Source organism: Physeter macrocephalus, chromosome 21 (genome assembly GCF_002837175.3).
Source record: "Physeter macrocephalus isolate SW-GA chromosome 21, ASM283717v5, whole genome shotgun sequence".
Lineage (NCBI taxonomy): Eukaryota > Metazoa > Chordata > Mammalia > Artiodactyla > Physeteridae > Physeter > Physeter macrocephalus.
The window spans coordinates 118,308,520-118,326,519 of NC_041234.1; the positions used below are offsets into that span (position 1 = coordinate 118,308,520).

Here is an 18,000-nt window from a genome sequence, read left to right on the forward strand (position 1 = left end):
TTTGGGAGGCTTGGGAGAGGGATGGTTGTGCACTTTCAATGATTAAAATGGTAAATGTTATGTAGCTCTTACTACAGTAAAAAAAATTTAAACCCAGTAAGGAACCCTGGGGGCCTGGAAGACTCTAGAAGACTGGAGGTTCCAGGTGGGGAGCAAGCAGAGGCCTCAGCAAGGCTTCCCATGCGTGGTATTAGAAGAGAAACAAATGGAATGAAAATTCAAAGGCAGGACACAGTCTGCTGAGTCTGTCCAGGCACGGGCGAGACAAGAGGGGAGGGCAGAGGAAGCTGTCTGTGCAAAGCCCTGGAAGGCAGTCCAAGACCCAGGCTCCTGGGCACCAGGAAAGAGCACTGCAACAATCTACGGTCAGTTACCTGGCCACAGCCGGAAACAGCTTCTCTTTTAACCCTGGGAAGTAAAGGTGATGGGTTCCCGCTTCACACGTGGGGACACCGTCACACACCTGGAGGAGAACGTCAACATCTCTTTAGAGGTATGGGTTTTGACGCTTGCCTCTGGTTTTAAGAACTTCATGCTTTGGCCTCAAAAACTACCATCTGGGAGTAAAAAGAGTGCTCAATCTGGTTCTACTATGAAATTTTCTTTTTTGACTAAAAACAATGATGCAGTATTTTCTGCTAATGACATCCCTGCTTCCGTCCACGCTGTTTCCTAACGAAGGACAGACACCAGGAGCCAGAGGAAGATCAGGTAAGGCGTTCGCTTCATGAGCGGGGCTTCCGAGTACTTCTCCGCCGCACCCCTGCCCCTCACAAAACCACCTGGGGGAGAGCTGGGTTCACAGAGCAGATGTATAGAGTTCACTTCCCGTAAGAGTGCACACTTACCCACCAGTTACATGAGGGGCACAGCCTCCCTCACTGCTCCCTTTGGGGTCCAAAAGAAAGCATTTCATGCCACGATGCCATCACTCATGTGGCCCAGAGGGTCGTCAGCCTAGCCAATCAAATGTGTCACTCTTCGTGGGAAAGCGTGGGCGGGAGAGTAGAGAGCAAAGCCAGGTGTTTGGTCCATCCTGGTCCCCTTCATTTCAGGAAAATTATATTGGGGGTGTCAGGGATACACAAGGAAAAAGGTACCTGCCTTCAGGTACCCAATATAGCAGGAGTGAAAAAGCTACACGTGACTCGGTGTGACTCAGTTATGACAGGGGCTATGCTGTACCAGCAGGACGACAGAAGTTCTACGACAACCAAAGGCACGAGATGGGCGCCGTGCCACAGGGCCACAGAGGGGAGGCGCCTCCAGAGAGGAGGGGATCTTTGAGGTGTCCCTTAAGGGATCAGTGGCTGAGCGTTTGCTGGACATGAGTGGGAATTCATCTGGTGGAAGAAAGGCATTTAAACAGAGGAACAGCATGTGAAGGCACAAAGACAGGCATGGACCAGCTCGTTCACACGTTTGGAGGCGAAACGAAGCTGACGGTCTAGGGCAGAAAGATATGTCAGCAGGATAAGGGGCTTGAACTTATCTTAGAGGCATTAGGGAGCCATGAAAGAGACTTCTTGTTGTTGTTGTTTTGGCTTAAAAAAATTTTCCCAACAATTAAGAAAAAGTTCAAACGTTCAAAAGAGTTGAAAACACTGTACAGTGAACACTCATATATCCACCATCTGGATTCTATAATTAACAGTTTACATTATTCACTTTATCATATGTCCATCCATCCCTCTATCCATCCAATCTTATTTTTGTGATGCATTTCCAAGTAAGTCTCAGACATCTGTATGCTTCACCCGTACACATATTATAACCTAGAGTTCCATGTTTGCTCGTGATTCCTTTTTTAAGGTAAGATTTACATATAATAAAATACTAGTCTCACATGTACCATTTTGTAAGTTTTCACAGATGCATACACCTGTGAAACCCATACCCCCACTGAGGTACAGAATTAACATCAGTCCAGAAAGTTCTCTCGTGTCCCTGGCCAATTAATCCCCATTCTCACCCCAATCCACAGCAGCCGTGGATCTCATTTGTAACATTAGAAATTAGTTTTAAAAATATTAGAACTTCACATGACTGGGCTCACTGGCTTCTTTCACTCAGCATCGTATTTTTGACATTTATTCATGTTATTCTGTGTATCAGTAAGTCATTCCATTGTATGAATATATATCACAATTTGTCTATATCCATTCTCCTATTGATAATTAGGCTGCTTACCGTTTCTTTTGCTGTTGTTTTGCTATTATAAATAAAGTCGCTTTTAGAATTCTGTTATAAGTCTTTTTTGGACATAAGCTCTCATTTTTCTTAAAAATAAGTGAAATTGCTGGGTTATTGGGGAGGTCTATGTTCAGTTTTATAAGAAACTTTACATTCACACCAACAATGAACGAGCGTTCCAGTTGCTCCACTTATGCACTAACATTCGGTATCTGTCAGTCTTTCTGATATTAGCCATTCTGGTGGCTGTGTTGTGATAACTCATCATGGTTTTCATTCGCATTTCCCCAATAAAGATTTTGAGCATCTTCATATAACTTCTTTTATGAAGTGTCTCTTAGGCTCGTTTTTTAATTGGGCTGTTTGTCTTTTCATTATTACACAATAGTTTTAAACAGAGGACTGACAAGATCATGTTCCTGGTGATTCTCTCTGGCAGCTGCATGGAGGACAGGCTGGAGCCAGGAGACCAGTTAAGAGATTAAGGTAATGACCCAAGGGTAGGTGATATGGGCCTGGGCTTGAGGGGAGGCAAACAGAAAGAATATTCCAAATTCAAAAGATACTAGCGGAGAGGATGTCTGGCATGAGGGGTTGAGGAGGTCAACAAATCCTCTTCTCAAGAAGCAACTATAACCCTGGACAATCAAAGACAGCCACTTCAGGAAACAGATTTAGTTCCTTCTCCCAGGTCTTTCAGCAGCTAGTTTAACTGGGGAGAGGTGGACAGGCCATGGAAATCAGCAACTGTACTGCAGCTGCCAAACGGGACCCACATGACTTGGAGAGCCAGCAGCTCCTTTAGCCTGAGCAAGCTAACCAGTCAACCAGTCAGGGATTTAACAGAGACGTGAGACAACCACAGGGGGCTTGATACACTCTCCACGTAGCCTTGGTTGCCCCGAAGCTGAGGACATGCCCAGCAGAGACAGTACTGGTATTGGCTGAAGGCCAGCTACAGACAACAATGGAGCAGAATTGAGAGTCCAGAAACAAACTCTCACATCTATGGTCAACTGATTTTCCATAGGAGCCAAGACAGTTCAGTAGGGAAAGGAAAGTCTTGTCAACAAGTGGTGCCAGGACAATTGGATATCCACAGGCAAAAGAATAAAGTTGGACTCCTATTTCACACCATATACAGATGAACTAAAAGATGGAACAAAGGCATAAATGTAAAAGCGAAAACAATAAAACTCTTAGAAGAGGACATAAGAAAAAATCTTCATGAACTTAGTTGTTCTTAAAACACCAAAGCATGATCCGTAAAAGAAAAAAAATTGATAAATCGAACTTTATAAAGAAATAAATTTTATTATTTGATAAACAACACTATGAAGAAAAGGAAGAGACAAGCTACAGACTGGGAAAAAATATTTTTAAAATCATATACCTGAAAAAGGATTTGTATCCAGGTTAAAAATAGAACTAATAAAAGCAAACTGAATTTTTCACATGGGCAAAAAATCTGAACAGACTTCAAAGAACAGGATAAAACAAGAATATAAAAAGATGCTCAACATCACTTCCCATTCGGAAAATACAATGAAAAAACAATTAGATACCCCTACACAAGTATTAGAATGCCAAAAATGAAAAAAAACAAAAAAACCAAAAAACAAACCCTGACAGAACCCTCTAACACTGCTGGTGGGAATGTAAATTGGTGCAGCCATTATGGAAAACAGTATGGAGCTTCCTCAGAAAACTAAAAATAGAACTATATGATCCAGCAATCCCGCTCCTGGGCATATATATCCAGACAAAACTACAATTCAAAAAGATACATGCACCCCAATGTTCACTGCAGCACTATTTACAAAAGCCAAGACTTGGAAGCAACCTAAGTGTTCACTGAAAGATGAATGGATAAAGAAGCTGTGGTACCTATATACAATGGAGTATTACTCAGCCATAAAAAAAAGAATGAAATAATGCCATCTGCAGCTACATGGATGGACCTAGAGACTATCATACTAAGCAAAGTCAGACAGAGAAAGAAAAATACCATATGATAACACTTACATGTGGAATCTAAAATATGACACAAATGAACATATCTACGCAACAGACTCACAGACATAGCGAACAGACTTGTGGTTGCCAAGGGGGAGTGGGGTGGGGGAGGGAAGGATTGGGAGTCGGGGATTAGCAGATGCAAACTAGTATATATAGGATGGATAAACAACAAGGTCCTACTGTTGTAGCATGGGCAACTATATTCAATATCCTGAGATAAACCATAATGGAAAAGTGGGTGTATATATATATATATATATATATATATATATATATATATAACTGAGTTACTTTGCTCTACAGCAGAAATTAATACAACATTGTAAATGAAATATACGTCAAAAAATTTTTTTTTAAAAACCCTGACAATATCAATTGCTGATAAGGATGTAGAGCAACTGGAACGCTCATTCATTGCTCGTGGAAAAGTACTGGGTTGGCCAAAAAGTTCGTTCGGCTATTCCCATAAGATGTAAGAGGTTGAGTTTTCTCAAACGAACTTTTTGGCCAACCCAATATAATGGTACAGCCACTTCAGAAGACAGCTGGGAAGTTTACTGTAAAGCTAAACACAGATTTACCGTATGACCCAGAAATTATATACCTAGGTATTTACCCACGTGGATTGAAAACTTATGTCTGTACAAAAACCTGTATGTAAATATTTATACCAGCTTTATTTATAATCACCAAAAGCTAAACGCAACCAAGATGCCCTTCAATAGGTGAATGGACAAACTGTGGAACATCTAGACAATGAAATAATATTATAAAGAAATGACTTACCAAGCCATGAAAAAACATATAGGGACCTTTAATGCACATTGCTAAGTGAAAGAAAGGCTGGAAAGGCTACATACTGTATGATTCTAACCATATGACATTCTGCAAAAGGCAAAAGCTACAGAGATGATAAACAGATTAGTGGTTGCACTAAGAGAGAATGGATTACAGTTGAGGAAAGAGAGGGTGGCCGAGTACCAAAGGGGTATACAGAAGAACTTTTATGGTGACAGACTGTTCTGTACGGTACTTGGGTGGAGGACACATGACTATATGCATTTGTAAAAACCCATACAAATGTATATCACACGGAGTGACCTTTAATGTATGCAAGCAAAACATCAACCAGGTTGGTGGGGGGGGGGTCCCAGGATGGAATGAATGTATCTGCATTATAAATGTATGTCAGAACTGCACTGAATGGAGGGGTAATAAAGGAGCTATGCAAGTAACTTTAAGATAATGGTATTTTGACTGAAACTGTAAGGTAAAGACAAAAGAAGAAAAACAAACACTGGGACTGTAGTTGGTAAAGCTGCGTCTCATAGGGGTATGGGTTAACAATTATGACTGCGCTATACACGTATAATACCAGAATTGAGCAAGTAAGCAAACAGTTGATGGATGGTTGGTTTCTCATTGTCAGAGAGAGAAGTTAAAGATCAGCAAGAAAGGAATACTAAAATATGTCTCCAACTGTAATCTACTGCCAGAAGGCTTAAGTATGAACTCATGTTTAGGTTAATACAGATGCTGATGAACAGATACAGAAATAATTACAGATACATAATATATACACGGTTTATTAATAAAATACATCCATGTACTTCCTGTTTCCTAGTTCTGCCCACTTAAAGGGTTTAGAAGTAGCAACATCCCACTAATGAATACACTCAACACCCAGATCTTGGTTTCTAATAACCCTTCCCTTTCAGTGGGGAAGAGAATGACATACCACTGGACGCTCAAGGAAAGAGACCCACCAGGCGACAGTGTTTCGGAAGAAGAACTGAATGAGAACAAGAAAGTGGGAGAATGCCAGGTAGGGCCCAGGAGGAAAGAATGTGAAGGAGGAGGTGGTCATCAAAGGGAAATGCTGCAGAGGTCACATGGGACAGAGGGCTGTGACCCCCAAGAAATGACTGGGGACCAAACAGCAACTCCAGGGGAATGGGAGTAGAGGCTTGCATACACTAAGGTGTAGACCACAGAGGGGACAATGAGGAGATGAAACCGATGGGCTCACGCTTCTCAGTCAGTGAAAAGGCTAGGGAATGGAGGAGGCTGACGGGACCTGTGGATGAGAGACAGTCACTACTACCTACAGACAAAACATGGGGCACCTACAGGGCCATTAGAAAGGTTTCCTTGAGAAAAAATATACAACAGATAACATACTATCTCAGAAATACACTCCAAAACTATGGTTGAGTCTGTGTGCCTAAAACCCAGTGAGAAAATGCATTGATTAGGACTGTTTTTATGCTGCAGACCATCATTTATTTAAATGTGGTGTTTTATCTTCATACATGGCATTAGCACGTTTGCATAGAGAAGACTGTCTGAGAACTTCATCGTGTGCTTATCATAACCTAAGTTTCAGTTTCACACCCGTCTTTTTTGCCGGGACTCTCTACTTTCTTTTACTGACACCTAATGACAGAGAGTATATCTTATGCTAACAATTGATTATTCTTTACAAGAGAAATTCAAACATGAGCCTAATTAAAGAATTTCCTAACACTTCTTCCTTGTTAAAACATGTACTTTTAATAAGGAAACCCCTCTCTTCTCACCATCTGGAAATACCATTTGTCAACTGGGAGTAATTGGCTAATTTGCTGGGTTTGCCCTTTAAATGTTCCATGTTCTCCTGACACCTGTGAGTTTCATTTAGAGGTTTTCAGAGCTTTTTACTCAAAATGACACTGCTTGGCAAGGTGGTCTGAAGGACAGATTTGACTACAGTATCCTTTAATCAGAAGACAACACCGTTCCCATACGAAAGGCACACAATTCCTACAAGAAAGCAGCAGATGCTAGTGCCACAGCCTAGACTGTGGGGAGTACAGCAGGCTGACACCGGATACAATCACGACATGTTACACTCAGCACTTGTCGTTACACTCATAACCACAAATCACAACCACAACAGAGAATCACCCACAACTTAGCATCACAACAGTGTTACAATCGCAAAAACTTACCACCAGAACTACAAGTTATAATCACAACATACCATAAGAACAGGTTACAACCACAAGTACCAGCCACAAATTACAACCCTAACTTATTTTGCCACATCAAGTCTGGCTAACACTGTCTCCATACTAGGATCAGATCTTGCCAACATATTAAGATAAAAGGTTTAAATCTTTGGCTGATTTGCGGGGGAACTAAAACTACCTGCCTTGGGGGAGGGTGTGACTATGAAGGGCCGACACATCTGATACAATTTCATCGACCCAGACCCACGAGTGCATGTGTCCATGTGTGTATACACACACACACACACACACACACACACACACACACACACACACACACACACACGTGCATGCAAAATCTGATGAAATCTGAATAAGGTCTGTATGTGACTTAATAACAATATTGTACCAGTGTCAGCTTCCTGGTTTTGACAATGTAACTATAGTTTTGTTAAGATATCAGGGGAAGCTGGGTGAAGGGTACACAGGAATTTTCCTGAACAATTTAGTTCTACAACTTCTTGTGACTCAAACTATTGCAAAATAAAAAGATATTTAAAAAGATATCTGACTTGCTACGGGTGTCTTAAAAAAGTTCTTGTCATGATGAGTTTTGCTCCCCCCATCCCAAGAGTGACGGGCTCCCCAGGTTGGGAAGGCTGTTCCCAATGAGTTGTCTGACCTTCAGTTACTATAACTGGTGCTGCCTTGGCAAACAGCTTCTGCTAGTATGGACACATTAACCCATGCAGCACCTTGGCTTAAGGAACATCAGGGAAAATGTGTGGCTTTTCCAAACTGGCTCATAAATCCCCCCCTTGAGCTGCACAGTGTCTGTATCATTCCAAGTCAACCCCAAACTGCAAGCAGGGATGTCTAGGAACTAACTACCTTTGATTTCCCAGAGTCTGAGTAAGAACAGCTCCAACCAACCTGGTTGCTGTATAATCCTGTCTTTAACAAGAATAAGGCGTTTGGACAAATCAGTGCTCCTACCTTTACCCTTGTCAGGTTTGTATTCACCACCCCCTAATATGTCTTCAAGATCCTTGTCTGAAAAACCTGGAGAAAACAAAACACACATCTCAATGCCAAAAACATTTCTCAGAGACAAGAAATTTGTTACTTAATGTTGTCCAACATCCCCAGAGAGTGACTGCCACTTAAGAGGATCCTTGATGAATGCGTAGGCAAAACTCTAAAGGGGCCCCCAAGATTCCCTCCCACCAGTGTACACACCCCAGCATCCCATGACCGGGTGCGAGCGGAACCATGCATAGGATGGCTATCAACCCGTGATTAGGTTATATTACATGCCGAGGTGAACGGACTTTGCAGATGTAACTAAGTTACCACATCAGTTCGACTTGGCATTAATCAAAAGGCAGATTTTCCTGGGTGAGCGTGAACATAATCAAGTGAGCCCTTTAAAACAGGGTTGAGGCCCTCCTGAGCTCAAACACTAGAAGCAACAGACTTAGCCTTCCTCTCCCCCTCCCTGCTCTTCTCTGCTCCCCCCCCTCCCCCCACCTCCTTTCTCTCCCCTTCCCTCTAGTCTCGGTTTTTCTCCTGGTGGTCTTAAAGAAGCAAGCAGCCACTTGTTCTAGAACTGCAAGGAAACGGTTCTCTGCCAACGAGCACACGAGCTTGGAAGACAACCCAACCTCAGCTGAGACCCTAGACCTGGATGACACTGTGACTGAAGGTGTATGAGGTTCTGAAGAGAAAAACTCAGCTGAGCTGTTCCTGAACTCCTCACCAAAAGAAACAGCTTGTGATCATTTGTTACGGTGGCAACAGAAAACTAATACAAGAAAACAGAAAAATTAATTTTATTATAGCTCAACCACCGAGTACACATCTTTTAATATTCTGTGATGAAATGGGAAGCACGCTTACAGCATTTCTGTTCCACTCCAAAGTCCAATAGTTGACTCAAAAAAGCACATGTGTGATTGTTTCAATTCTGCTTTGTATTAGCTGCTTTCTGTCATGAAAGACTACTTTTACTAGAAAGAAAGAATGATGGGCTAACTACGGTTATGGCAGCTTGAGTATTTGGCAGATGTTTTCTTGAAAATGAATGAAATGGGGCTGTCACTTTAAAGAAAACCACTGGCAGTACTTGTTGCCAGTGATAATATTTCAAACAAAAAAGAGAATTTTGAAAAATCTATATCTACCACTGCGAGCTTAACCACTTTCCAATACTTAAAGACTTTTTCTAATGAGATGGTGGTGATATTAACAAATGTGAATTTGGGGCACTGCATAATAAAATACGGCATTATTTGGAAGGTCAAAAGACTTAAGAACATCAATATTTTCCAAATGACCAATGCGTAATGCACAAAACCATGAATGGGTAAAAGTTCCACTAAAAGTACATGAGAATCCCTGGGGAGTTTAATGAAATCATCTATGGAAAATTCACTGATATGGTTTCACATTCTACATTGCCCTTAACCTACAAGAAACAACCAGTGGTCAAGTTTGGGTGTCTTACCAAAGAAAAATGATATGAATCAATGATCTGAAAAGTCTATTAAAATATTCTTCCCCTTTTCCATGGCGTATCTCTTATAAGGCCAGATCTCCTTCAAATACATCAACTGTAACAACATATCACGACTTGAGCCCAGAAGGAGATGGAGATGTGAGAGTCTAGCTCTTCTTTTTTTGGCCGCGCCACAGCATGCGGGATCTTAGTTCCCCAACCAGGAAGTGTGGAGTCTTAACCACTGGACCGCCAGGGAAGTCCCCTAGCTTTCCTACTAAGACAGACATTATACAAATTTGCAAAAATGTACAATGATACCACTTTTCTCACTGAATTGTCTTTTTCTTGCCAGTTATTTCTCATAAAATATGCTATTTATGTTATTAACATGTGTGTGTTTACTGTTGTTCGTTTTAATTTTTTTCCAGTTTTAGATTCAAAGATGATAAATATCAATAGATGTGACCCACATCTCAATAGAGATTCTCAATAATTTGGGGAGTCCTGAGACCAAAACGCTTGAGAACCACTGTGGCAGGGTTCTCCTGGGCCTTGAAGTGCCCCCAGCTCTGCCAGGCCAGGAGTGGCTCTGTGGGCTGTTGTAGTTAATGAGCTACACCCTGACCAGGGAGCTACAGCACTGGCCTGTGCCTTCAACCAGCTATGACTTACCTCCTCCTCCTGCACTCGGCTTCCTGTGGCCATGATCTTGATCATTTCGATCATCCAAGGCATCGGCCAAGTCAAATTCTTTTTCTTCAGGGGGCCATAAAACATAAAAGACAAAGTCAGTTGGTTAAATTACAGGTAGCTCATTTGGACATGGCCCCAGAGAGCTCCATGGGGTCCCTCCTTAGCGCCCTCCTCAGAACAGCCGTGTTACCTGCAGGCTTTGCTGGAGCTCTGGTCGCTCCTGGTCTCCTGGTGGTGGTGGTGACATGGTCCCATCTCTCTAAAAGGGGGAAGGGGGACAGCAAGGGGAGCACGATTAGTAACAACACACAGCAGCCACGGCACGGCTCAGGCAAGTCACAGCATGAGTATAGCACTCCTGTCCTGGTCCTTGAGGCCCCTCTAATGCCTCTGAAGAATCACCTTGAGGATGACAAAGAGACGTAAGAAGGTTTAGATGAGACGAGTTCTGCTTGCTTTTCTTCACAGGATGGGTGGTGAGGTGGACATGATCCCACACTTGATCTGGTGATTAGTGGAGCTGAGCCTTGAGCCCAGATCTACAGGAGATGACCACATGCTTCAGGGGGTCCCAGAGCTTGAGCACAACCCCTGAGAGCTCCAAGCCTTGGTTGTCACCACTCTCAACCTGGCACCGTAATCACAGATAACACTGCCCAGGGATGAAGCGACGTTATGTTCCCAGTAGAGTATGGGAGCGTCTCATAAACTGAAAGTGGTTACAACACCAACGAAATATTTTATATGTGTGGTTACTGCTGTTAACACTGGGTCTTTCAGCTCAACCGTAGTCCTTTAAAATTGTGGACTTGTTGCACATCAGTTACGTAGCATGCCACACATGAGTTTTCCAACAGTTTTTCTTGAACTTCAAGACTCCCATAACTGTTCCTATAATTGGAGGTAGCAGAGGGACAGGAAATTTAAGGGAAGGGAAAGGCATAGACAGTGCTGTATACAGTAAGCACTTAGAATAGAAACAGCAATGTTTGTGGGGAAAAAAACCTCAATGACTTTTACAGATCAATAATGTAATCCTCAAACTGCCCAGGTAATTTACAATGCATTACCTATCTTTTTTGGATAGAGCCTTGGGGTTGTCTATGGATCAAAGAATTATAAGTCTGAATCTTCTGGAAAGAGTGTTAAAAACAGTAAGACATGACCTGCCAGTTCTCACTAGCAATAAAGGGGGATGTCACATAATGATAAAGGATCAATTCACCAAGAACACATAACAATCATAAATGTGTATGCACCCAACAACAGAGTCTCAAAACACATGAAGCTAAAACTCAGAGCTGAGGAAAAAAATAAACAAATCCACAAGTATAACTGGGGACATGAATACTCTACTCTCAGCAACTGACAGAACTACTAGAATGAAAACCAGCAAGGATATAGAAGAACTAAACAACACAATCAACTAACAGGATGTAACTGGCATAATGGACACTACCCAATCGCAGCAGAGCAAAGTAACTGTTTAAGCACCCATGGAATATTCACCAACAGATCACACCCAGAACCAGAAAGCAAACCTCAACAAATTTTAAAGTATTGAAGTGATAGAGAGTGGTATCTCTGACTATAATGGAATCAAACTAGAAACAACCAAACCAAAAACAAGTAAGAGAAAACAAGAAAATCTCTAAACACTTGGAAAGAAACAACACACTTCTAAATAAAACAAGGGTCAATGAGAAAGTCTCAAAATGAAATTTTAAGAATAAATAGCCCTAATGAAAATGAAAATACAGCATATCAAAATATGGGAGATGTAGCTAAAGTAATGCTGAGAGGGAAGTTTATAGCACTAAATACTTAAATTAGAAACAAAGAAAGGTCTCAAATCAATAATCCAAGTTCCTAACCCAAGATACTAGAAAATGAAGAGCTAGATACTAGAAAAACAAACCCAAAGCAAGCAGACAGAAGGAAATAATGTAAGAGCAGAAATCAATGAAATTGGAAATAGGAAAGTAAAATAGATCAACCAAACGGCTTGTTCTTTGAAAAAGTCAGTAAAATTGATACACCTCTAACCTTACTAACAAATATAATTGAAGAAAAAAACCCCAAAATACTAATATAAGGAATGAAACAGCAGATATCATTATAGATTCTGCACTATTAAAAGGATAATAAGAGAATGCTATGAACAAATTTATGTATTTGACAACTTAGAAGAAATGGACCAATTCCTCGAAACCCACAAACTATCACAACTCAACTGAATCCCGTGTTCACGTAATGTAAGACTAATATTGTTAAGATGACAATACTACCCAAAGTGATCTACAGATTCAGTGCAATCTCTACCAAAATCCAAAACAGTTTTTTGGGCAGACTTAGAAAACCCCATCCTAAAACTCATATGGAGTCTCAAGAGACCCCAAATAGACAAAAGAATCTTGAAAAAGAAGAACTCACTTTCCTGATTTCAAAACTTACTACAAAGCTACAGTAATCAAAACAGTGTGGTACTGGCATAAGAACAGACATATAGACTAATGGAACAGAAGAGAAAGCCCAGACATAACTCTATGGTCAACAGGTTCTTGACAAGGGTACCAAGAAACTGAATATCCACATGCCAAAGAATGAAGTTGGACCCTTACCTTACACCATATATAAAAATTAATTCAAAATGGATCAAAGTCCTAAACATAAGAGGTAAAACTATAAAACTCTTAGGAAAAAACATAGGGGAAAATCTTCATGATACTGGATTTGGTAATGACTTCTTGGATATGACACCAAAAGCACAGGCAACAAAAGGAATAATAGATAAATTGGCTCTCATCAAAAGTAAAGCCTTTGGGCTTCCCTGGTGGCGCAGTGGTTGAGAGTCCACCTGCCGATGCAGGGGACACGGGTTCGTGCCCCGGTCCGGGAAGATCCCACATGCTGCGGAACGGCTGGGCCCGTGAGCCATGGCCCGCGTCCGGAGCCTGTGCTCCGCAACGGGAGAGGCCACAACAGTGAGAGGCCCGCGTACCGCAAAAAAAAAAAAAAAAAAAAAAAAAGTAAAGCCTTTTGTGCAAAGGACACTACCAAGAGAATAAAAATACAACCCCAGAATGAGAGAATATATTCATAAATCATATATCCAGTAAGAGATTAAAATCCAGACTATATAAAGGACTCCTACAACAATTTAAAAAATGAGATTTAAAGATGGGCAAAGAACTTGAATAGACATATCTTCAAAGAAGATATACAAATGGTCAATAAGCACATGAAAAATGCTCAAAGTCATTGGTCATTAGGGAAATACAAATCAAATCCACGAGGAGATACCACTTCGCACTCATTAGGATGGCTATTATCAAAAGAAAAATGATAAATAACAAATGTTGGTGGGAATGTGGAGAAATTGGAACCCCGGTATGCTGCTGGTGGGAATGTATAAAATGGTGCAGCTGCTGTGGAAAACACTTTGGTGATTACTCAAAAATTTAAACGTAGAATCACTATATGATCCTTTGATTCCACCTCTAGGTATAAGCCCAAAAGGACTGAAAGCAGGGACTCAAACGGATACCTGCACAATGTTCAATACAGCACTATTCACAACAAACAAAACGTAGAAGCAACTCAAACTTCTGCCAATTTATAAACAGATAAAATATGGTATATACACACAATGGAATATTACTCAGCCTTATAAAGGAATGAAATTCTGATACATGCAACAACATGGATAAACTTTGAAAACATTATGCTAAGTGAAATAAGCCCGACACAAAAGGACATATCTTGTATGATTCCACTTATTTGAGGTACCTAGAATGGGAAAATTCTTAGAGACAGAAAGTAGAACAGAGGTTAGCAGGGGTTCAGGGTAGAGGAAAATGAGGAGTTACTGTTTACTGGGTACAGAGTTTCTGTTTGGGATGAGGAGAAAGTTCGGGAAATGGACAGTGGTGATGGTTGTACAACATTGGGAATGTACTTAATGCCAATGAACTGTACATTTAAAATGGTTAAAATGGTAAATTCTATGTTAGTATGTTTACCACAATAAAAAAATAATTCAACCTAGATGAAAACACAATCTGAATATTTCTATAACCATTAATGAAACAGAATTTTTCATTTAAAAGCTCCTAAAAAAAAGAAATTTCCAGGCTTTTTGATGGTTTCACTGGTCAATTTTACCAAGCATTTAAAAAGAGGAATTAACACGAATTTTATAAAACCTCTTCCAGAAAATAAAGAGGAGGGATATTTCCCAACTTCTTTTATGAGGCCAGCATTAACCTGGTAATAAACACAGAAAAAGACTGTATTAAGAAAAAAACTACAGCCCAATCCCTCTCAGGAACTAATACATAAAATCCTCAACAAAATATTAGCAAACTAAACAGAATGTACAGAAAGAATTATACATCATGAACAAATGGGACTTGTTCTAGTTATGCAAGGCTGGATCAACATTTGAAAAACAATGTGCCCTACAATATCAGCAGCCTAAAGAAGAAAAAAATTATATACAGGCATACCTCGGAGATATTGTGGGGATGGTTCCAGACCACTGCAATAAAGCGAATATTAATAAAGCAAGTCACATGATTTTTTTTTTGGTTTCCCAGTGCACATAAAATTATGTTTACACTATATTGTAGTCTATTAAAGTGCAACAGCATTATGTCCCCTCCAAAACGTATGTACCTCAATTAAAAAATATTTTATTACTAAAAAATGCGATTCATAATCTGAGCCTTCAGGAACATCAAAAATCACTTATCACAGACCACAGCAAATATAATAATAATGAAGAAGTTTCAAATAGTTTTGAATTACCAACATGTGACACAGAGACACGAAGTAAGCAAACGCTGTTGGAAAAACGGCACCGATAGACTGGCTCCATGCAGGGTCACCACAAAACTTCAATTTGTAAAAACGCAATATCTGCAAAGTGCAATAAAGTGAAGCGCAATAAAACTAGGTCTGCCTGTAATCTTATTAACATGGAAAATCCAATACCCATTTATGAAAAAAATTTAGCAAATTAGGAATAGAGGGAAGTACCTCGACTTCATAGAGAGCATCTAGAAAACACCCATAGCTATTGTCAGACTTAATGGTGAAAGACTGAACACTCTCTCCTGAAGATCAGGAACAGGCCAAGGACATTGCTCTCACCACTCTTATTTAACATAGCATGGGAGGTTCAACATTGCAATGAGAAATAAAAGACATACAGGGGCTTCCCTGGCGGCGCAGTGGTTGAGAGTCCGCCTGCCGATGCGGGGTACGCGGGTTCGCGCCCCGGTCCGGGAGGATCCCACGTGCCGCGGAGCGGCTGGGCCCGTGAGCCGTGGCCGCTGAGCCTGCGCGTCCGGAGCCTGTGCTCCGCAACGGGAGAGGCCACAACAGAGGAAGGCCCGCGTACCACCAAAGAAAAAAAAAAAAAAAAAAAAAGACATACAGATGGGGAAGGAAGAAATAAACCTATCCCCATTTGCCGATGACATGATCATCCACATAGAAAATTCCAAGGAACCTACAAAAAACGATTCCTAGAATCAGTAAGTGGCTTCAGCAAGGTCTCACGATATAGGAGCAACAAATATCAAAATCAATCATATAATAGCAATGAACATACGGAATCTAAAATTAAAACACATAACCACTTTAAATTGTTCCAAAGAAAATGAAATACTTAGCTGTACACTTGAAAAACATGTACAGGACCTGCAGGCTGAAAATTACAATATGCTTATGAGCGAAATCAAAGAAGACATAAATAAATGGAGAGACATACTGTATTCATGGATTTGAAGACTCCCTTAAAGACAGCAACTCTCCCCAAATTCACCTACATATTTAACACAAGTCCTATCAAAATCCCAGCCAGGTTTCTCTAGACATAAATAAACTTATTCTAAAACTTGTACAGAAAAGCACAGGCCCTAGAATAGCTAAAACAACCTTGAGAAAGAAGAATAAAGTGGGGGGGAAATCAGCCTACCCAATATTAAGGCTTACTTTATAGTTACAGTAATCAAGACAGTGGCAGAAGGGTAGACACACAGAGCAGTACAACAGAATGAACTACCTAGAAAGACCTGCCCAAATATGCTCAAGAGATTTCTGTTAAAGGTGCAAAAGCAACTCAATGGAGGAAGGACAGCCTTTCCAACAAAAGGTGCTGGAGCAACTAGGCATCTACAGGCAAAAATAATGAACCTTGATCTAATCCTCACACACCTCATACAAACCCTAACTCAAAACTGATGACTTTTTTAGGTCTTAAATGTAAATCTATAGAACTTTCAGAAGGAATGATATGCGAAAAATCTTCGGGACTAAGGGCTTGGTGAAGAGTTCATAGACTTGACAATAAAACCATGATCCACAAAAGAAAAAAATGGATAAATCAGACGTCATCAAAATTAAAAATTTCCTTTTGTGAAAGACTCTTATTAAGAAGATGAAAAGACAAGCTATAGAGTAAAAGAAAATATTTGCAAGACACATACCCATCTAAGGACTAGTGTCTAGAATATATGAAGAGCTCTCAAAATTGAACAGTAAGATCAAACAATCCGATTAAAATGGGCAAAAGACATGAAGGGACATTTCACTGAAGGGTTTACACGAATGGCCAATAAGCACATGCAATCAGGGAAACGCAAACTAAAACCACAATGAGGTATCACTACACACCAATCAGAATGACTAAAAAAAAATAGTGATAACACTTAAGTGCTGACAGGGATGCAGAGAAAGTGGATCACTCATTTATTGCTGGTGGGAATATAAAATGGTACAGCTAGTCTGGGACACAGGTTGGCAATATGCAAATGAAGCAACTGAAAAGGATTACTCCCCAAAATTTAAAAACAAGCCCATGCACTCAATAATAAAAAAACAAACAACCCAATCCAAACATGGGCAGAAGACCTAAATAGACATTCCTCCAGAGAAGACATACAGATTGCCAACAAGCACATGAAAGAATGCTCAACATCACTAATCATTAGAGAAATGCACATCAAAACGACAATGAGATATCACCTCACACAGGTCAGAATGGCCATCATCAAACAATAAATGCTGGAGAGGGTGTGGAGAAAAGGGAACACTCTTGCACTGCTGGTGGGAATGTAAATTGATACAGCCACTATGGAGAACAGTACGGAGGTTCCTTAAAAAACTACAAATAGAACTACCCTATGACCCAGCAATCCCACTACTGGGCATATACCCTGAGAAAACCATAATTCAAAAAGACACATGCACCCCAATGTTCATTGCAGCTCTACTTACAATAGCCAGGAGATGGAAGCAACCTAAGTGTCCATCATCGGATGAATGGATCAAGAAGATGTGGCGCATACGTACAACGGAATATCACTCAGCCATAAAAAGAAACGAAATTGAGTTATCTGTAATGAGGTGGATGGACCTAGAGTCCGTCATACAGAGTGAAGTAAGTCAGAAGGAGAAAAACAAATACCGTACGCTAACACATATATATGGAATCTAAGAAAAAAAAAATGTCATAAAGAGACTAGGGGTAGGACGGGAATAAAACACAGACCCACTAGAGCATGGACTTGAGGACACGGGGAGGGGGAAGGGTAAGCT

At 40.6% G+C, this 18,000-nt stretch overlaps 1 protein-coding gene across 8 annotated transcripts in view; it reads right to left on the reverse strand.

Annotated features, from left to right (window-relative positions):
• CD99L2 (CD99 molecule like 2) overlaps positions 1-18,000 on the reverse strand; it is a 116,722-nt gene that overhangs the window by 12,325 nt on the left and 86,397 nt on the right. For 7 of the 8 annotated variants that reach the window (XR_003677890.1, XM_024116787.3, XM_028482622.2 and 4 more), the window contains 3 exons: positions 10,586-10,654; positions 10,375-10,458; positions 8,199-8,264 (listed from right to left, as the gene is read on the reverse strand). Coding sequence is in view for 7 of the 8 variants with exons in the window: in XM_024116787.3 (XP_023972555.1) it covers positions 8,199-8,264; positions 10,375-10,458; positions 10,586-10,654 (219 nt within the window). In the remaining variant the exon portion in view is untranslated. Of the gene's footprint in view, positions 1-5,063; positions 6,290-8,198; positions 8,265-10,374; positions 10,459-10,585; positions 10,655-18,000 lie in introns of those variants that run through there. The other variant, XM_028482624.2, reaches the window with a different exon arrangement.